The sequence below is a fragment of the Sinocyclocheilus rhinocerous genome, unplaced genomic scaffold, assembly GCF_001515625.1.
Source record: "Sinocyclocheilus rhinocerous isolate Xijiao unplaced genomic scaffold, SAMN03320098_v1.1 scaffold846, whole genome shotgun sequence".
Taxonomy (NCBI): domain Eukaryota; kingdom Metazoa; phylum Chordata; class Actinopteri; order Cypriniformes; family Cyprinidae; genus Sinocyclocheilus; species Sinocyclocheilus rhinocerous.
In genome coordinates, this window is record NW_015661883.1 from 583,226 (window position 1) to 602,107 (window position 18,882).

An 18,882-nucleotide genomic window follows, 5' to 3' on the forward strand; every position below is an offset into this window, starting at 1 on the left:
AATGCATAAATATAAACGAGTTTTGCTAAATTTTGCCCTATTTTTACAGACTTTTCTTAGAGTGTAGCATACGAACTACTAAAACACTGCTTAAAACTATAACTGTTCAGAATGAGTAGTTTTACTAGTTTACTAGCTAATAAAAATAAACAAATTGTAATTGTTAAAAAATGTGAAAGTGTTTAATAATTCAATGTTGTATTTATATACATTATATTTTAATATTATATTATGCATTTATATTATTTTATAAACACATCTAACTTAACATATATACATTTTATTTTTTGATGCATTTGATTTGATGCAGTGACACAATTTTGCATCGTGATTACGCAATGACGTCACCGCGCAATGACATCGCGTCATTTAGCAACAAATCAACCTTCCTTTAGCAACTTCCCCTGAAAATTAGTTGGCAACACTGCCCTTTCTTAGCTTAAGAATTCTCCCCATTCCTTAGTAAAAGTTGGTCTCAGCAGCTTTGTGAACAGGTTTTAAGAGGAAACGCTTACCTAAGGATTTATTCTACTATTTATGAGAACTCTTAGTGATTGGTAAGATAAAATGATTTGTGAACGCAGGAGCAGGCTAAACCCTTAGCATGTAAGTGCATTGTTTCTTCAATTGCCTGTTTGCAGAATGATGTTATATTATCATTAAAATGAATCACACTTTTGTTTAATCCAATGCCTGTGACTTCAAACTGCATTAACAACTCATGCATTAAAGAATCGTGTGATGTTGTTGTTGAACAAGTCATGCCTTTGTTTGCTCCTACGCCTCAATGGGACTAAATGGGACCTATAACAAGCAACTTTCAGTGAACATTGTATTTATTGTCAGGGTGCACGGTTACATTAGACAAAAAAAACAGCCCCAAAAAAGAAAAAAACCTTCCACAAAAGAAAAAAGGCATTCTTGATCCAATTCATTGTCTATTCAAGCAACAGATCATAATAAATAATGTTTGTTCACACCAAAGACACTTAACCAAAAGAGTGGATCACAAAGAAATTGGCAATTGCAAGCAATTATATAATGTATTAATGGGTTTGCTGCAAGTTGGGAAATAAAACAAAATGGCTGTGCTGGGGATTAAAGCCATTACATGATATATTATTTACTGTTCAATACTCGATTTCCAAATAGGTGTGTGTGTATGCCCATTTTAATTCTGCACATTTTCATTATCTCTCATTTATCAAATGTATTTGGGTAATAAATTCTACAATTTCCCTCATTGTACAACAGTATTGTCAGAAAATTCATCCTGATTTCAATTATACATCCAAACGAACACCCCACAAATTTAAAGTACCTCTACACGAAAGAACCTTTCATATAGTAAAAGTGTAAATAAAACAGTATTTAAAAAAATTATAATTGAGCAAAAACAAAAACAACTGAGGGAGCATAACATATAGCATAAGAGGTTCTCATCCTTATGATCCGTGAGTGACTAACAGTAAACTAAAGTAAAAACACTGGCACATGGGTTAATGTGGTTCTTGGTCTTTGCTACATAATAAAATAAGCATTTTCAAAAGTTCTATTAGAGAGGAATATATCATGCACCATGCTGTAGTCTCCATTCTAGCAACAGCAAAAGTTTGGGAAAAAGCAAGTATAACGAACATGAAAACCCCTGAATAACCCAAGCATTACATACATTAAACCTTTTAAACTTGTCCCCTTAAAGTCATATGAAGAACAGCTTGTCCATATAACTTAAGAATGTTTGCAATACAGTTTGATTTGCATGTTAAAGGTTATGAACAATATAGACAGTAAATTATAGCAGAAGTACAACACTTCATGTTTAGCTAGCACACCATAAAATCAGGCCAAGGCATAAATATAAAAGCAGGAAGTGGTAAGGCTTGAAATATGATGACATACAATGATGAATATGTAACAGTACTTTCCCAATAATAACAATAATAATGCGTCACTTTTCAAAACCAGCAACATCAGTGCAGTTCTGGTTTAATACACGTACACTTTGGCAAAGAGGCAAGCAATAAAAATGCAAATGACACCCTTTTCCACAAAATCTGGTTGAAAATTAACAAAAAAAAAACAAAAAACTATGTGCTAATATTTTATTCTATCGTACAGTAGCCGTATTTACACATTTTGACGGCTGCCAAAATATTTGACATTTTACATGTGCTTCTCAGAACACAAACACACACACACTACACACTCATGCAAATGTACATGGCAATAAAGACGTCACTGAAAAAAGTAAAATAAAAACTTGTGCAATGTCACAAGTGCTTAGAATTCTATGCATGTTCAGGCATAAACTTCTAACCCACTTTCATGGAGCTTTTCAGAGGACCTTGACATAATATGGGATAAAATAAGCTTTTTGGGCACATTGGGCCTTATGAAACAAGCGTAACAATTTCGGAGCAATTTTGAATTAAATGCGACAACTTGCGCAAGAACAGACTTAGGCTACACTGAAATTGGCTCATGTTTTATGAATAAGTCCCACTGAGCTCAAAGATCCAAGATATGAGGCCACATCTCCCTTTACTAGTTCCTTTGGTATTAATTTGGACTGCATACAAGTATGCAACGTGGGCAATTTCTATCATATCTGCAGTCTACAGATGAAGCAAAATACATTATCACTGCACAAGCCGTGTTTACATATTAAATTACAAGGACAATGTCTAATTTAGAGTGCGTGGACCTGTATATTATAATATTCCTGCTTATATTCACCAACTACATTCAGTTCTACACTAAACTATTGCTTTACATCCCCCACATGGCGGATGTGTTTTTAGTAACTTATGCTATAATTTCAAACTCTCAAGCCAGTGTGGAGAAACTATGCCTCGTGGTTTCCAGTTTTCGCTTTAGCCCTTTACCTCAAATTTACACCAGTGCTGCTCCTAGCTGACCAAGCATATATGATGAAAACACCACTGGGCCTGAGAACATGGCGGTGACGGACAACATAGCTGCCAGGAGTGAAACACAAAGCATTTAGGTGCAAAAACAAGTGTGTTTAAATAGGTCAAGTATGTACAATGCAAATGAGAACAAAATACATGTTCGTTCTTAAATAAAAATACTCATAGGTGCGTGACGGAGAAGGGATGGTAAATGCTGAAGGACAGAAGCCCCAGACACCTACACACAGCTCAGGGAAGTCACAAACTCTACAATGAAAGCTTCTTCAGCTGCTCAAAGGTGATGAAGAACTGAAACTTAAGTCAAGGATCACAAGACGACCATAACAGACCCTGTATAGTATTGACTATATGTTCATGCTCCAACATCATATCGAGAACAAGAAAGAATCGCTTTATATTTTCGGAATATTTCCAAATCACATTTCCGGATGTGCTAATGCTGAACAGCTAATGTGGCTAAATACCACTGTCTCTGCCTCTACTCACAGAGCTATGTCATTAGTTTTAAATTATTCCAAAAACGTCATCACTGTCTGCACATTTTATAAATAATTTTTGACATTCTGGCTGTGTGAGATTGTTGTTGTTGACGGACTATCTGAAGTGCAAGTTGTAAAGGCTCCGCCCACTTTCCAGAAGAGCAGCAGCTAATTTGCATTTTAAGTTAAACAAAGCATTTAAAAAAATGTTTTTGCTCACACCCAAAGAGAGGCAAATTTGACATGCTATACAACTTCATGTAGTAATATGCTGACCTCTAGTGGTTGGACTATGCAAACATTACAAAACCAAGGACATTTTTTAAGTCAAAATATGAAAATTAAATCAAAACATATTATATTGTCAAAGGATACAATTATGTTCCAGGGCCCTAGACGCAGCCAGTTGGGCCAGAAGCCTTTATAGAGAGCAAAAAATCCTTCGTTTTTCCAGGTCTGCATGAGTCCGTCCAGGGTACCCTTGTACAGAGGGTTACCTGCGAGCACACGTTGATTCATCATACGTGTCCTCACCACATCCACTGGGTTGGAGGCTAAAGCACCTGCCAGACCACACGCGAAACTGGAACTAAATAAACAGAAGAAAAAATATGGATTGCGTTCCTCGTGAAGTCAACGTTTGTGCCTCATTAATAAATCAAATTTTGAATCAACAAAACAAGTACTGGTAGAGATGCTCACATGAAATGAGTGAACACTGTGTCTCCCATGAGGCCTGAAAGAATCAAATGCTTCTTGGTGATGTCATAGACTGGCAGCTCTACACCCACCACGATGGCCGCCCTCTGTGCGGTAGGAATTACACCCTGAAAACAATGAAGACATCACAGTATTAAAGCAAAACCTATAATGTGTTGCATTTAAAAAGCTGGAATGCTAATGAATCATTCAAACAACTGATGGCCACATATTTTCAAATCTCACCACCGATGTGTAAGATGAGATAATTAACGAAAGCACTCACCCTCCACAGGCCTCGCGTGCCTTCAGTCTGATAAATGTTGATGAAATTAGACATCATGCTTCCCTGTAACAGGCTGCCTTGAGCCTGCATGCGAATCTGGAAAGCAGAAGGAAATAACAGGACATAAGAAAAAACTAATTTGGGTGAGATCGGTGTTGTAAAAACTAAAAGTGACGTTAAAGCCAAAGGCCAGAAACATATTTAATGCAAGTGCGCACACAGTGCCACGAGCATACATACTAAAGTATGGGCATCGGAACCATTGTATGTGGTTTTTAAGACCAATGATATTCGACCCACTCACTTTTACCATCTCTAATTCAGTTTACTGTTCTGTTCACTTTTCAGAGCGCCATCGGTCAAATCCATTCCACTTGAGGAATGCCCAAATAAATTAAACTCCATTCTGCATTTTAGCTAAAGCCTTAAGATCCACACTGCTGCCTCCTCAAATCCACTCTACTTGGCTCATTCAGAGTCCATATAAACTAAACTCCTTCCGTGTTTTCACCACTCGCACCTGCAGCACTCTCCCGACACAGCAAGGTAAAAAAGCATCTTAGCATATCTGCTGCTCAGGGGTCTGGTCTTTGTACGTGGATTACTCAGTTAGCTGAATTTTATTGCTGATGATTTGACATTATGCAGGATTGTTTGGTTCTTTGAAGCTCATCCTGGAGTTGCTGTCATAGCAACAGGTCCATTAGCTCAAACCTGCTCAGGAGCAGACTTATTTCATGTAAACAGGATTAGTTTGTATCGTTTTAAGTGAAGGTGATACTGAAAGTCGGTCCCAGCCACTGCTATTTTCTTACAAGTGTACCTTATTAAACCAGGGCGAAAAAATGAATTTATTCTTTATTCATCATGACTTTAAATAAGATCCCCTCCCCTCCCCCTCTCATAACCCTGAGAAAACATATGTTTTAAAGGGGTCAAATTATGCAATTTCAATTTTTCCATTTCTCTTTGGAGTGTTACAAGCTCTTGGTGCATAAAGATCTGTAAAGTTGCAAAGACTAAAGTCTCAAATCCAAAGAGATATTCTTTATAAAAGTTAAGAGTCAACCACGCCTACCTAAAACGGCTCGTTCTAACACATGTCTACGTCACGATGTGGGAAGATTTTCATAACGCCTCCCAAATGTTCACGCAAAGAAAGAAGGCATAACTTTTATTCTCGCTGTTGTATTGTTGGTGCCGCCGCCATGTCGTGAAGGCAATGTGCGTTTCGTTGTGAAAGCAAAACTACTTTGTTTGGCCTTCCAAAAGAGGACGATATCCGCTTCGTCATGCCTAGAGCTGATCTTCATTACACCAAATACACAAAATAATGTTCTTTTTAGCAACTTCATATGACCCCTTTTAGAGATGATTTATATGTAGATCTAAAGCGTTCGGAATTATGCTAACATTTGTAGTAATTGGTTTTTAAGGAGATGAAGATTTGATTTTAATTACCTTTAGCACATCAGTTGGATTTGCCAAAGAGGACGACAAAACTCCAGACACCACACCACAAAACACATTAATCACCATAGTCTCATCTGAAAAAAAGAGCAGCCATTAGATTCAGAATGTCCTTCAGTACGTTTCATTAAAAATAAATAAATAAAAACACACACACAAGAAAGAAAAGCCACAGAACAAAAACAGTTTAACAATTCAACAATAAATCAGTAATATTACAAAGATAGTAAGGCAGGAAAAAGATACAGGCAACAATCAAACGCGGATTACCTCATTTAAGAATCACAAAAAAGCCCTATTTTTGTAAAAGCTCTTTAAGTAAGGTCTTATAGGTCCACTATTTTAAGATGTAGCAGCCAGCCTTTATAGATCAAGGCACCAATGATAAGAGAGATGAATGTGTAAAAAAAAAAAAAAAAGGTAAAGGGCTGATCAAATTTAGATCGATAAATAGAGTAATTCCTTGATCAATGTGACCAAGTCAGAACAGCCATTTAGTTTTGCAGCAGAACAGGTATTGGTACCCACACACTAACAGGCTGTATTTAGACTCTTGGCCAGAAGAGTCTAAATACAGCCTGTTCAATACAATAAAAATCCACTGTTGACCAACTGTGGCCTTTCTTTATGGCAGGCATTCAAGTAATACAGATATTGTTTGCAGAGAAAAGAAGATTTTGTACCATGTCAGATGCGCCAGCACCAGATAAGGTAACGCTAGAGACGTGTTTGTCTGCCGATTCAGCACCTTTTGTTTGGACTGTACATTAGTGATGGTGGTTACACCTTGTTTTGTAGTCCAGAATTGGTAGAGCTAGGGTTTTGGCGTAATGGTGGAAAATGTAGCTAAATGCTAAATTTAAGTGTCAAAAAAAAAACAACAACTATTCCTTAAAACCCTGTTATGTACCAGACACCAGACAAACAACAGCCACAGGTGAGAAAACAGAATGAAGTTCCAATAAGCTTTGTTCCTGCATGGCAATCAGGCACATTTGAGCTTCCATTTACTATATTTAATGTGCTCTATGTATGTGCTTTGATCAATGTTTATATGTAAATAAAAGCCTAAATTAGTTTCTTCGCACGATTATTAACCCTGTAAAACCTGACATATGGAATGTGTTTTTTGCCAAGTATCATATTTGATAAGGATTTTAATATGAGCAAAAATATGCCAAAATATGGCCAATAAGATAAAATTCTGATAGCTTGTAAAGTAAATCAATGAGATCTTTATAATAGTATAGCAGACTACTAACATGGGTATAGAAAAGAATCACCCCCCTTTAAAATAATCACATTTTTGTTGCTTTGCAGCCTGAAATGAAGATGGACACAGTTTTTGTTTCATCCATATTTTTGTATTTACCCAGTGCAGCTTATAACATCTAAATGAAAGATATAACATATAACACCAACGTGTCAGAAAAAAAAAAAACAATCACGGAGTTGGAAAAAGGACCACCCCCTTGTGTCAGTATTTAGTTGAACCACCTTTTGCTTTAATTACAGCCTTTAGTCTGTTGGGATTTGTCTCCGTCTCTACTAACTTTGCACATCTAGACTTTGCAATATTTGCTCACTCTTCTTTACAGAACTGCTCAAGTTCAGTTCAATTTGATGGTGACCGTTTGTGGACTGCAGTCTTCAAGTCAATCCACAGATTTTCAGTGGGGTTCGAGTCTGGGCTCTGACTAGACCATGCAAGTACATTCACCTTTTTCTCCTTCAACCACTGTGTGCTCAGTTTTGCTGTGTGCTTTTGGTCACTGTCGTGTTGGAAGGCAAATCTTCTTCCCATTGACAACTTTCTGGCAGAGTGCAGCAGATTTTCCTCAAGAATTTGACAGTATTTTGCCCCATGCATTTTTCCTTCTATCCTCACAATTGCTCCAGTCCCTGCTGCAGAGAAACACCCTCATAACAGGATATCACCACCTCCGTGCTTTACTGTAGGAATGCTGTGTTTTGGATGGTGAGCTGCATTGGATTTCCAAATAATTAAATTTTAGTCTCATCTGCCTCAGAATCTTCAAGGTGTGTTTTGGCAAAGCTCAGTCATGTGGCATGTGGCTTTTCTTGAGGAGTGGCTTTTTTCTTGCAACCCTCCCCTACAAGCCACATTTGTGATATTGTTGTCACATGCACACAATGACCACTTTGTCAAATTCCTGCAGCTGCTTCAGAGTTGCTGTAGGACTGTAGGATGTTTAACATGATTATTCATACATTTTCAAAAATCAAATTAATAAATTGCTTCATTTAAGTAAATGTTCATCTTGAAATATTACTAACAACACAATTTATTCTTACATTTAAATTATATAAATCAGTAAAGATGTCACAGCAAAAAGACGTGTCCCTGGTGAACGTATATAGAAATACACTAAAAGAACTTTCAGCTAAAAAAGAAATGATCAGACAACAGAAGGCATGCAGTAAATTGTGTACAGCAGTTTTTCAGCAAAGTCTTGTTCATGTTAAAGGGGTCATATGATGCTGCTAAAAAGAACATTATTTTGTGTATTTGGTGTAATGAAATGTGTTTATGCGGTTTAAAGTTTAAAAAACACATTATTTTCCACATACTGTACATTATTGTTTCTCCTCTATGCCCCGCCTTTTTGAAACGCGTCGATTTTTACAAAGCTCATCGGTCTGAAAAAGCAAGGTGTGCTGTGATTGGTCAGCTATCCAATGCGTTGTGATTGGCCGAATAAGAGAAATTTGCATATCAAATGATACAGTACGCTTTATAGGATATAAATGTATTCTTTATAGGAGAATACATGTGTTTTACTTTTATAACGTTTGAAGCTTTGGTGGAATAGGCATTCAATGGAGGGACAGAAATCTCTCAGGTTTTATTAAAAATATATAATTTGTGCTTCAAAGATTAACTAAAGTGTTATAGGTTTACCCTTTAATAAATCAAAAACCATACAGCTCAACAATTTAGTCTGATTCCTGAGCAAATGGCATGGCACTTTAAATAAAAAAAAATTTGTCATTGCTTTTGTCAGATTCTAAACAAATCAAGATTATGTAATATATAATTGATAATTATTGGATTGTATTCTAATCTAAAATAAATAAATAAATAAAGTCGGTAACACTTTCTATGAAGCCCGTATTTATAATACATTATAGGGGTATAATTAAGACATTATAAAGAATGCATAATGCATTATAAAAAGACCTTATAATATGTTGTATCATCTCATAAATAATCATAACAGCAATTATAATAATTGTAATACTTAAGCATTTGTGGTTATAACTTTTAAGAGTATGATTATTTATAACAAATAATTAATACCATATTAACCATTATCACATTTACATTTAGTCATTTAGCAGACACTTTTATCCAAAGCAACTTACAAATGAGGACAATAGAAGCAATCAAATTAGGTAAATGGCTCTGCACCCATTTACCTAAATTCATTACTTCAGAGGGCACATAACTCTGAAGTAATGAATTTAGGTAAATGGGTGCAGAGCCAGTGATGGTTTTGTAGGCAAACATTAATGCTTTCAATTTTATGCGAGCAGCTACTGGAAGCCAGTGCAAATTGATGAACAGAGGGGTGACATGCATTCTTTTTGGCTCATTAAAGATTAATCTTGCAGTGGCATTTTGGATTAATCGTAGAGGTTTGATAGAAGTGGCTGGAAGACCTGCCAAGAGAGCATTGCAATAGTCCAGCCTGGATAGAACAAGAGCTTGAACAAGGAGGGAGGTTGCATGTTCTGAAAGAAAGGGCCTGATCTTCCTAATGTTGTATAAAGCAAATCTGCAGGACCGGGCAGAAGCCAGATTGGTTGCTGTCCAGAAGGTTGTTCTGAGTGAGAAAGGCAGAGACTTGGTTGAACACAACACGTTCAAGTGTTTTTGCAATGAAAGGTAGATGGGAAACCGGTCTGTACTATATATACTATATATACTATATATATACACAACTATACTGAGTTGGGTTAAGAGTGGGTTTCTTAAGAAGTGGGGTTTATACGAGCCTGTTTAAATGTTGAGGGAAAAACACCAGTGTGAAGGGATGTGTTAATGTGAGTGAGTGTAGGTACAACGGCAGGAGAAATGGCTTGAAGGAGATGAGATGGAATAGGATCAAGCGGACAAGTAGTAGGATGATACAAGGTACGCGATACAGTACGAGACCAAACTTATCCAATCCAGTGTTTCCTATGAGGTTAATGTTAATTTTGCTGTGAGCTAGTTTAAGATCAGGTGTAATACTTTCAAATAAAAAAAAGGCAATGTTTACTTTTTTTTTTTGATGGTCCCCTTAGTCTAGGGCTGGGCGATATGGCCAAAAAAATTATCACGATAATTTTTTTCATATCAGTCGATATCGATAATTATCACGATAAATGTCAAATCTTTATTTCTTTCAAGTTTAAAGCCAGATTTTTGCTCCAAAGTGAAAGTTGTAGAAACCAGACCATTAATTTTCCTTAACAAAATAAATATCTAAATAGAAAAATTAATTTCTTAGTTTCTGCATGTTCTAATGAGTGATATCGTTTCAAATCAAGAAACAGGTTTGGGTTGCCTGATAACATTAATAATAATAATAATAATATCACTTTTTTGTCTCTTAGAAATACACATTTGATAGTAGCTCATAGCACCTCAATACCATGGTAAAAATATAACTATGTGGTTTTTAAGTAGCCTACTTGTATTAAAAACAGTAGTCTAAAAATATTCAGTATAAATGCACACATGCTATAGCTTAATGACAAATACATACTATAATTATATACCATTACTCCTGTAATAAAATTCAACGTGAATATCCCACATTTCTGCCACAATACCATGGTGCAGTGAGTGTTACTACAGTAAATCCATGGTAAATGATGGCGATGTGTAGATTGAAAAGCCTTCTGAGTGTCTCGTTGCACACAGTGTTTCTCCTGTTTGACTTTAAACTAGTTTAAATCACCGAGTCATTTGTGTTCATCGTTGAATTCAAGCACTTCACACTGGATCTCACAGCGCTGTTTAGTGCTCGCGTGACCTTGTAAACGCATCTGCTCTAGGGAGCTCGCGCCACGCGGCAGTTTGAACTTTGATCCGAGCGGATAAACGTTCCGTGTGGCGCGATTCAAATGAGTTGCGCCGTTTCGTTCCGCTTTTGGCGCATAAACATTATATCGAACATTTATCGAACTATTCATATCGTTTTATCGAGGAAAATTATATCGCGATAATTATCATTATCGAATTATCACCCGGCCCTACCTTAGTCTATTGACTATAAGCAACTTTGCAACTACATGCCAACTAACTCTCATTTAGAGTATTGGTAGACTTAGGTTAAGGTTGGTAGAATAAGTTGACGTACTTGCAAAGTTGCCTATAGTCAGTTAACTGTCTGTTGGGGAAGCAGATATTTAGCAGACATACTACTAATACTCCAATGCTAGTTGACATGTAGTTGCAAAGTTACTTATCAACAGTTGTCTAAAGGGTACCATCAAAACCATACTGATATTATAATAAAAATAGTTCAAAGCAAATGTGAACACATTCATCTGATCTGCTGTTTGAGAAAAAAAAATTATTATTATTTATAAGTGGTCTTTGTCTGCTTTAAGTAAAGTGAAGTTACTTTACTTAAAGTAGACAGACCACTTATAAATCATAAGACCGCATTAAAAAGCCTTTTTTTTTTTCATGTTGAGATGTTCAAGATGTTTTCATGAAGAATTTGTATTTGTCATTTTACAGTAAAAACACTAATAAGATGCACCAAGTTATTGTGCAGATCTTAAACAATGGCAAGATATGAGACCTTATAATACATTATAACTATGGGAAATATAATTCATTGTAACGTAAGTCAAGTGGATACAACATGTTCATTGTGTGTTATAAATCATCAAACTCTTAAAAGCTATAACCACAAATCAGTATTATAATACATTAAAACTGTTCTTATGATTATTTATGAGATGATACAACATATTATAAGGTTTTTTATAATGCATTATTCATTCATTATAGTGCCTTAATATTAATGCCTTAATACCCCTTATAATGTATTATAAATATGGGCTTCATAGAAAGCGTTACCAAAAGTCTTTTTGTAGAACCCACAAAAACGTATGTATTTCTGATTCGTAAAATCTGTTCTGCTAAAATCTGAAATTTCATTTGTTCTTGAAAAATGTTTCTCATCGAGGGAATAGTTAAGAAACCAGAATTGTAAGAGAATCCTAATGAAAATCATTACATTTCTTACCATTCATCTCAATTGTAGCCCTAATCACTATACAAATTGATGAGTTATTTGTGCAGTAAAGTGAGAAGTAGGCTTGCCGCGATAGACGGTGCTGACGGTGATACCGTTAAGCCGCAACACCGGTTAACGTCACTTGCCCACCGTAGCATATAGTAATAAAAATCATTGAGTTCAGTAAAAGAACAGACACTACAATTAAAAACTGAACGCGGCTGCTCAATGCAGCGTGCCGAACGACAGTCGCATCACAGATCAGATTTCATTTTCAAGCAATTGGCGCCGAACTGCCGCTAATTCGAAAGTGAAAGTAAAATGCGCACGCCGCTTTTACAAGCTATTTAAAAGCGAAGGAAAGCAAGGAAAAGCGGGAACGCCCCCGCTCCCACGGTGATTCCGGTATTGTCACACGTCGATTAACCGGTGGGAAAATTTCCTCACCGTCACAACCCTAGTGAGAAGCCGGAAAAAATTTCAGTGCCCATAGAACAAATTTGTGGAACAGGATCTTGATCCAAACAAAGTCACTGTGAGAAGAACTACTCATCGCAACGGCATAGAAATAGAAACAAACATTGTGACACTCATTGTGATAACAGCTGGTTAGGACAAACTGAAATTAGCCCATAAGAGACAGAATTTATTGTTCTCTATAGCAACATGCCTAGTTGTAGTTACGGCACAGTGTTAGGTGGCTAATTAAAATGTATTCTTACAAGTGGCTGATCTGAAATGTGATCATAGGCAACTATTAACAATTACTAATGCGTATCCATACAAACACTACTCAATCATGGCAACTAAATGAATACTAGACTAATGCTCAACATTGATTTGGGTAGAGTCTGTTAACAGTATTGCTACTCTAATCTAATCTATGCATGCTAATCACGCATTTGCTCTCACAAATATTAATAATGGCCTCATACTTAAAAGATTAATGTGATGCTGACAAAAATGTGCTATACGTTTTGCCTCTTTGGGAAGCTTATTCGATTTTGTTACAAAGCAAATGTGAGTGGATGTGTGCAACATGTTTACACCATGCTGTCTGACATGGTAGTGACTAGTCTATTTCACGCAACACATTAAGGCGTAGATAATTCTCCAGAGACATTTCACTCCCTATCTCATAGAGCTTCTGTTTATAGTCATACATTAGGTTATCATCTAATGAATACAGTTTGTTAAAGTTAAATCAGATATGTCTAGACGTCAATGATTGCGAAATCCAAATAAAATGGTCAAATTTCAGGACAGCTACCCTTACAAAACTGGTTCAGTGAGTCAAACATATGATTTCAAGACCATGACTGATAATACTTAGATGAGAGTTAGATACTCATGTCATTTCATTGAAGATATCAACAACAAGTGGCAAACATGATGTTCTATTCTCATAATGTAATGTTGTATGGAAAAGATCTTGCACAACATGAACCGTATCAAAGCATTCATCCCATAAACCCACCTTCTGGATGACTAACAATCAGTTTCTTCAATGTGTTGTATGTACCGATCTTGATTGTCCCGTAGGAAGCTTGTCGGAGGAGTGCAGGTGAAATTCTGTGAATAAAAAGCACACAACTTCAAGGTCAATGCTTTATGTCCATACTGGGGTTAATGAAAATCTAAATAGATTAGTGTTTAAATGATAGGAAGCTTGTCGGAGGAGTGCAGGTGAAATTCTGTGAATAAAAAAACAAAAACAAAAAACACAACTTCAAGGTCAATGCTTTATTTCCATACTGAGGTTAATGTAAATCTAAATAGATAAATGTTTAAATGACAGACTATAACACATCACAAGTCCATGCAATGACTAACAAGCACATTTATTAATGTAGGGATTAACATAAAGCTTGAATGATTAGCCATTGCTGTTTTCTCAGAATAATCTAAATAGAGAACAGCATGAAATGGTCACTGTCAGTGTTAGAAAACATTGAAGTTTGCACATCATCAAACATTTGTCAAATGTTTTCTTATTCACAAAGCTGTACTGAGAAGACAAAGACAAAATCATGCAAAGCATATATGCAAAGTTTTGTGCAAAGAGGTTCAACAGTAGGACATTTCACCATAGTTTCTTTCACAAGAAAAGCAGGACATGTGAAATGTATTTATTTATTTTCTTAATGGAAATATCTTTGCTAGACAACTACAGCATCGTCCCATTTCATAATTATAACAAATAACAAATATCCTGCATATTCAAATACTTTTTTTACAGTACTACAGTCACAAAATTACAACACTTTAAAAAAGGACAAGATTTTACTTACATACATTTAGAACTAGAATTAGATTTTTTTTAAAAGATGGCGCCCAGCCTACCCGTGCAAAATGCTGCCACAATGCCAAAGTGTTGTGAACAGTGGTGAATCTCCAACCGTCCATCCTGTAAATTCAGTTCCAATCCTGCTCCAGCAAACCTGCCTGTAATAATCAAGTAACCCTTAAGACTAATGAACCCTGAACCCTAAAGTAACCCTGGAGACTCGCTCTTTTTGACTCAGGAACAGCTGAGATTGGATGAGTCCAATTCACGAATGAATCATCCTGTAAGATTTGCAAACCGATTCAACAGGTTCACTGAAAAGAATCGTTCACAAATCAAAGTTCAATCAAAAGTTGAAATGCTAACCAAATTTATATAAATAATCATGAATGCACAGACCTAAAAGCATTTAAAAAAGAAAATGATAGAAAATGACAGAAACTTACTAACTGTAAGCTTCTGGCCAGAAAAAGAAACAGCACATTAATATGCGAGATAATGGTTTGAAAAACAAAATGCTCAGTGACATAGACAACACGACTAAGCTAAACTCAAACGACTGCAGTCTGCTCATGCCAAAGCAGTGGGCCAGTTTCACTTGACTCAGCTCCTCTACAGACCCATGCAGACCATGTGAAATAAATATCATCTATATTTAGAGTTTATTACAGCTATCAGCTGTATTTAAAACCCTTGAACCATTGCATGGGTTGCAAATATGCCTTTATAAAGGAACACAACCATGATCTTCAGAAAGTTAAACACAATAACACTGATGCTAAAGTAAAACAAAAATGCTCCAACGCAAATGAAGCATTTGTTGTCATTCAGAATATTCAAGTAATCTGCACTCACCCAGAGTACAATGCCCGGATGCCTTCTTCGCGGCCAATCCTCAACAAAGCGTGGAACATGCCCCGATATCGGACCTCCATACAGTGCGTCTGCCCTTGAACCTGGAGCCGTGTTTTTGTGAGATCAATGGGAAACGTACCTGCAAGATTTAATTATCAAATGATAAAAGGTGATTTAATAATAAAATCGTATATACTTTAAGTATACTAGTACTTCATCTATTAGCAGCTTCGGTTGTGAATATATATTGTATCATATATTTCATTTCTAATGTCCCACCCCATTTCGGAATGTTGATTTTCATGTTCTGCAATGTTATGTTGAACAAGAGCGCTCTTGCTTTAACAATCAAGGTTCATTTCAGTCCCTCCATGTGGCAAATACAATGATTGTGATTCAATTGTTAAAGTTGTACAAATCTATATAAAAGAGTATATTTCAGTACAACAACTATTAATAGTACTAACAAATAGTAATAATAATGATATAACATAATAATGTTACTAATAAATTTTTTTTTATAATGCATACATTTTATTGTTGACGCCTAATGATTATTTACTTTTAATTGTGTCAAAAAGCAGAAACACGTTTCAATATTTAAGTTATTAGACATGTACACAAAAATATCCAGTTAACGACCTGTAAAAAAATAAAAAAATAAAAATATCTATATTCTCTCTCAAATAATAATATGCATTATGGCACTTCCATTTGAGATAATAGCTTGTATTAATACCTTTTAATGAAGAAGTGATCTGTAATAGATGATAATGATGATGTAAAAACAGCAGGTGCACAGACTCACCGAATTCTGCGACAATTGAGGCCATTCCCCCAAAGACAAACGGCTTCCAGTTCAGGTTTGCCATTTCTGTTGCGGCTCCTTCGGCTTGATGGAGTCCTACTAAAAACAGCAAAAACCCAAAATAGGAGCAGACCAGCTGTTTTAATCTCACATTGAACAACATAGCGCTACCCGTCTGTGTTCCAGCCAGTCTTGTCAGATGCATAGACAAATGTGCACCGGAATAAGACGAAACCGCATTAAAGATTCATTGCAAGCGCCACAGGAAATTTGCGGAAATCCTATTGGTTGTAAGCGCTGTCAATAATTTTGTCGGCGATCCTGATTAGTCGAAATTATCTCATGTTCCACCTACTTCCGCCGCCAAGGAGGCTGAACGACAGCAAGCAAAGGCTCGCCTATTTTGATCAAACCGTGTAACATTTAACTTTCTAGGTTACCGTTTAAAATGAAAAAAGAGCAGCGTATAGCCACCACACGCACGAATATAAATTAGACGTGTCTATGTTGTGGACGTAGCATGAAAGATCGCAGTACTTGGTTCCGTATCGAACATTTAACGGCTTGCAACCGTTAGCCAGGTAGAGCAGAACTACTCTCACCATTATAAAGTACAAAACTGAGTAATCACGACATTCTAGTCAATATCGTCTCGTGAGCTCACATACCTGAGGCTTGGTGCTTCAGTCACCTCTGTTATTTTATTTTGGACTCCATCGTCTCAACCACATGTAAGATTACTGTACTTTTCGCAGTCAAACTCCAGGAGCGCGTACAGCATTCAGTTTCCCATCATGTGTCTTTAGCTAGCAGGAATTCGACTCGCCGCGACCGGAAGTTCCCGCCCGGAAGTTTGAAAGAGACTAGACTCCCTCACCCCTCCTTTTCCCCTTTTCAATGTCATCCTGCTCCTCGAGGGGAAGCAAGCAGTGAGATTTGATTTCTTTTTGTTTGTTTGTTTGTTTGTTTTGAATTGTCAAATGTGGGTGGTCCTTCATGTAATGCCCCTTATGAACTCTCTATAATAGGTTATGTTTTAATGTATGCAGTCCATGTGTTGGCTCACTAAAAATAACAAAATTCAGAGATCAAAAAAACTTGTAAACAATATTTAGTAACTTTATTTCGTTTTCATCTTTACACATTTTTATCACTCAATAGTAATCAGCAGTCTGCTCCTTCTCCATAAAAAATACAAAAATGAAAATGTGTTTTGTGAAAAGCTACAGTTCAACTTCTTACAATAGGCCTTGTAAATGTTAAAATTTAATTGAAAACTGTAAACTCTCCAGACACTGAACTCAATACCTAATATGTAAACCACCTTTAAATACGGCAAAGATAACTTAGGTTAAGTGTACAGAAGCACACCAAAATCTAAGTATAGGTGTTTTTCATAGATATTGATATGGTTTATGAAAAAAATAATAATAAATATATATATATATATATATATATATATAAATTTGTTAAAATGCAAGATTTAGCTCTCATCTGAAAATGTATTAATTAGTTGATGTACATTTAGAATACAAAGTTAAGATATTTTATGAATAAAGTCAAAGGTCTGGCATGGTCTTAATTGGTACTTTGGCACCATTTAAGCTCGCATGTGTTCCAAATAAGCCCACATCATAATTTATTCACAATATATATATATTAATTTTAAAGAAGTAAAAAATTAATATATTTATTCAGTGACGGAAGTATTTAAAAAAAATAATTTTACTTATGTTTGCTATAGCGCTACCTGTACCAATAACATTCAACATGAAAAACATACAGTATGCAAAGCAGAACATTTCATTATCTGTAAAGATTGTAAAAAGACACATTAGCCACTGTTAGATCCTCTCACAACCTCACATTTTTCCTTCTTTCATTTTACACTTAGTCTATATAACATAATCTAGCTTCTTGCTTACAGTCTACTTGAAGACACTCTGAAATCTTGCTCTCTACCGCTGAACTGAGGAAGGTCTCCTGTCCCGGATGAGCATCAATCCTGATCTTGAGATTCACTCACTTCCTCATCGACTTTCTGTCCACTCCAAACTGTTTTGCTAGACTTTTTCCCCCTGTATACCCTCATGGTAAAGGCGACATGCCTCTACAGTTTTTGGACAGGTTTTTTCTCTTATTTGTAATTTTCTCACTGAAAACAAACGATACACATTAGCAGACAATTTTCATTGTGCCCATATTAAGAAATTTTACTTTTTTTTCATTCAAGGTTAGCTTGTGTTGTCTGTAGTTTGCATAAGTTTTGTGGCGCCGTACCATTTAAGTTACCCATGTAAAAAAAAAAAAAAAAAAAAAAAAAATAATATAGTGTTACAAATGTATATTACATAATTTAAAAAAAAATACGTAAACTAGATTTACATATTAGATTTAAACATTTAGATTTACATGTAAAAAAAAATCCATAAGTATAAAATATTGAATTAACGTCTTAATATTCTAACAAATTTTTTATATATAATACTGATCTAAAACAAGACAAGTATACATTATATTATTTTATTTTATTATGTTATTTATTTATTTATATTTTTTTAGTTTAACTCTTACATGAGTTTTGTGTTGCTTTGTGAACAGAATCGTACAAAAAAAGCCATAGTCCCACTAGACTGAGCACGCAAAACTTAGGTTAAGTGTACAGAAGCACACCAAAATCTAAGTATAGGTGTTTTTCATAGATATTGATATGGTTTATGAAAAAAATAATAATAAATATATATATATATATATATATATATATATAACATTACAATATAACATTTCTGTAATCTATAT

General features: G+C 35.5%; 1 protein-coding gene across 2 annotated transcripts; it reads right to left on the reverse strand.

Annotated features, from left to right (window-relative positions):
- Window positions 1-1,165: 1,165 nt before the first annotated feature.
- LOC107726785 (kidney mitochondrial carrier protein 1-like) lies at window positions 1,166-16,925 on the reverse strand. 2 transcript variants are annotated; one of them, XM_016536476.1, is made up of 9 exons: window positions 16,752-16,925; window positions 16,084-16,179; window positions 15,276-15,414; window positions 13,611-13,705; window positions 5,862-5,947; window positions 4,401-4,496; window positions 4,118-4,242; window positions 3,791-4,004; window positions 1,166-3,224 (listed from the first exon to the last, which is right to left on the reverse strand). In XM_016536476.1, the coding sequence occupies exons 2-9, from the start codon at window positions 16,145-16,147 to the stop codon at window positions 3,183-3,185; spliced, it is 861 nt and encodes a 286-aa protein (XP_016391962.1). In that variant the 5' UTR covers window positions 16,148-16,179; window positions 16,752-16,925; the 3' UTR covers window positions 1,166-3,182. The 2 variants fall into 2 exon arrangements, with proteins under 2 accessions (XP_016391962.1, XP_016391961.1); XM_016536475.1 differs by having other exon boundaries at window positions 16,084-16,182.
- Between the last annotated feature and the right edge of the window lie 1,957 nt (window positions 16,926-18,882).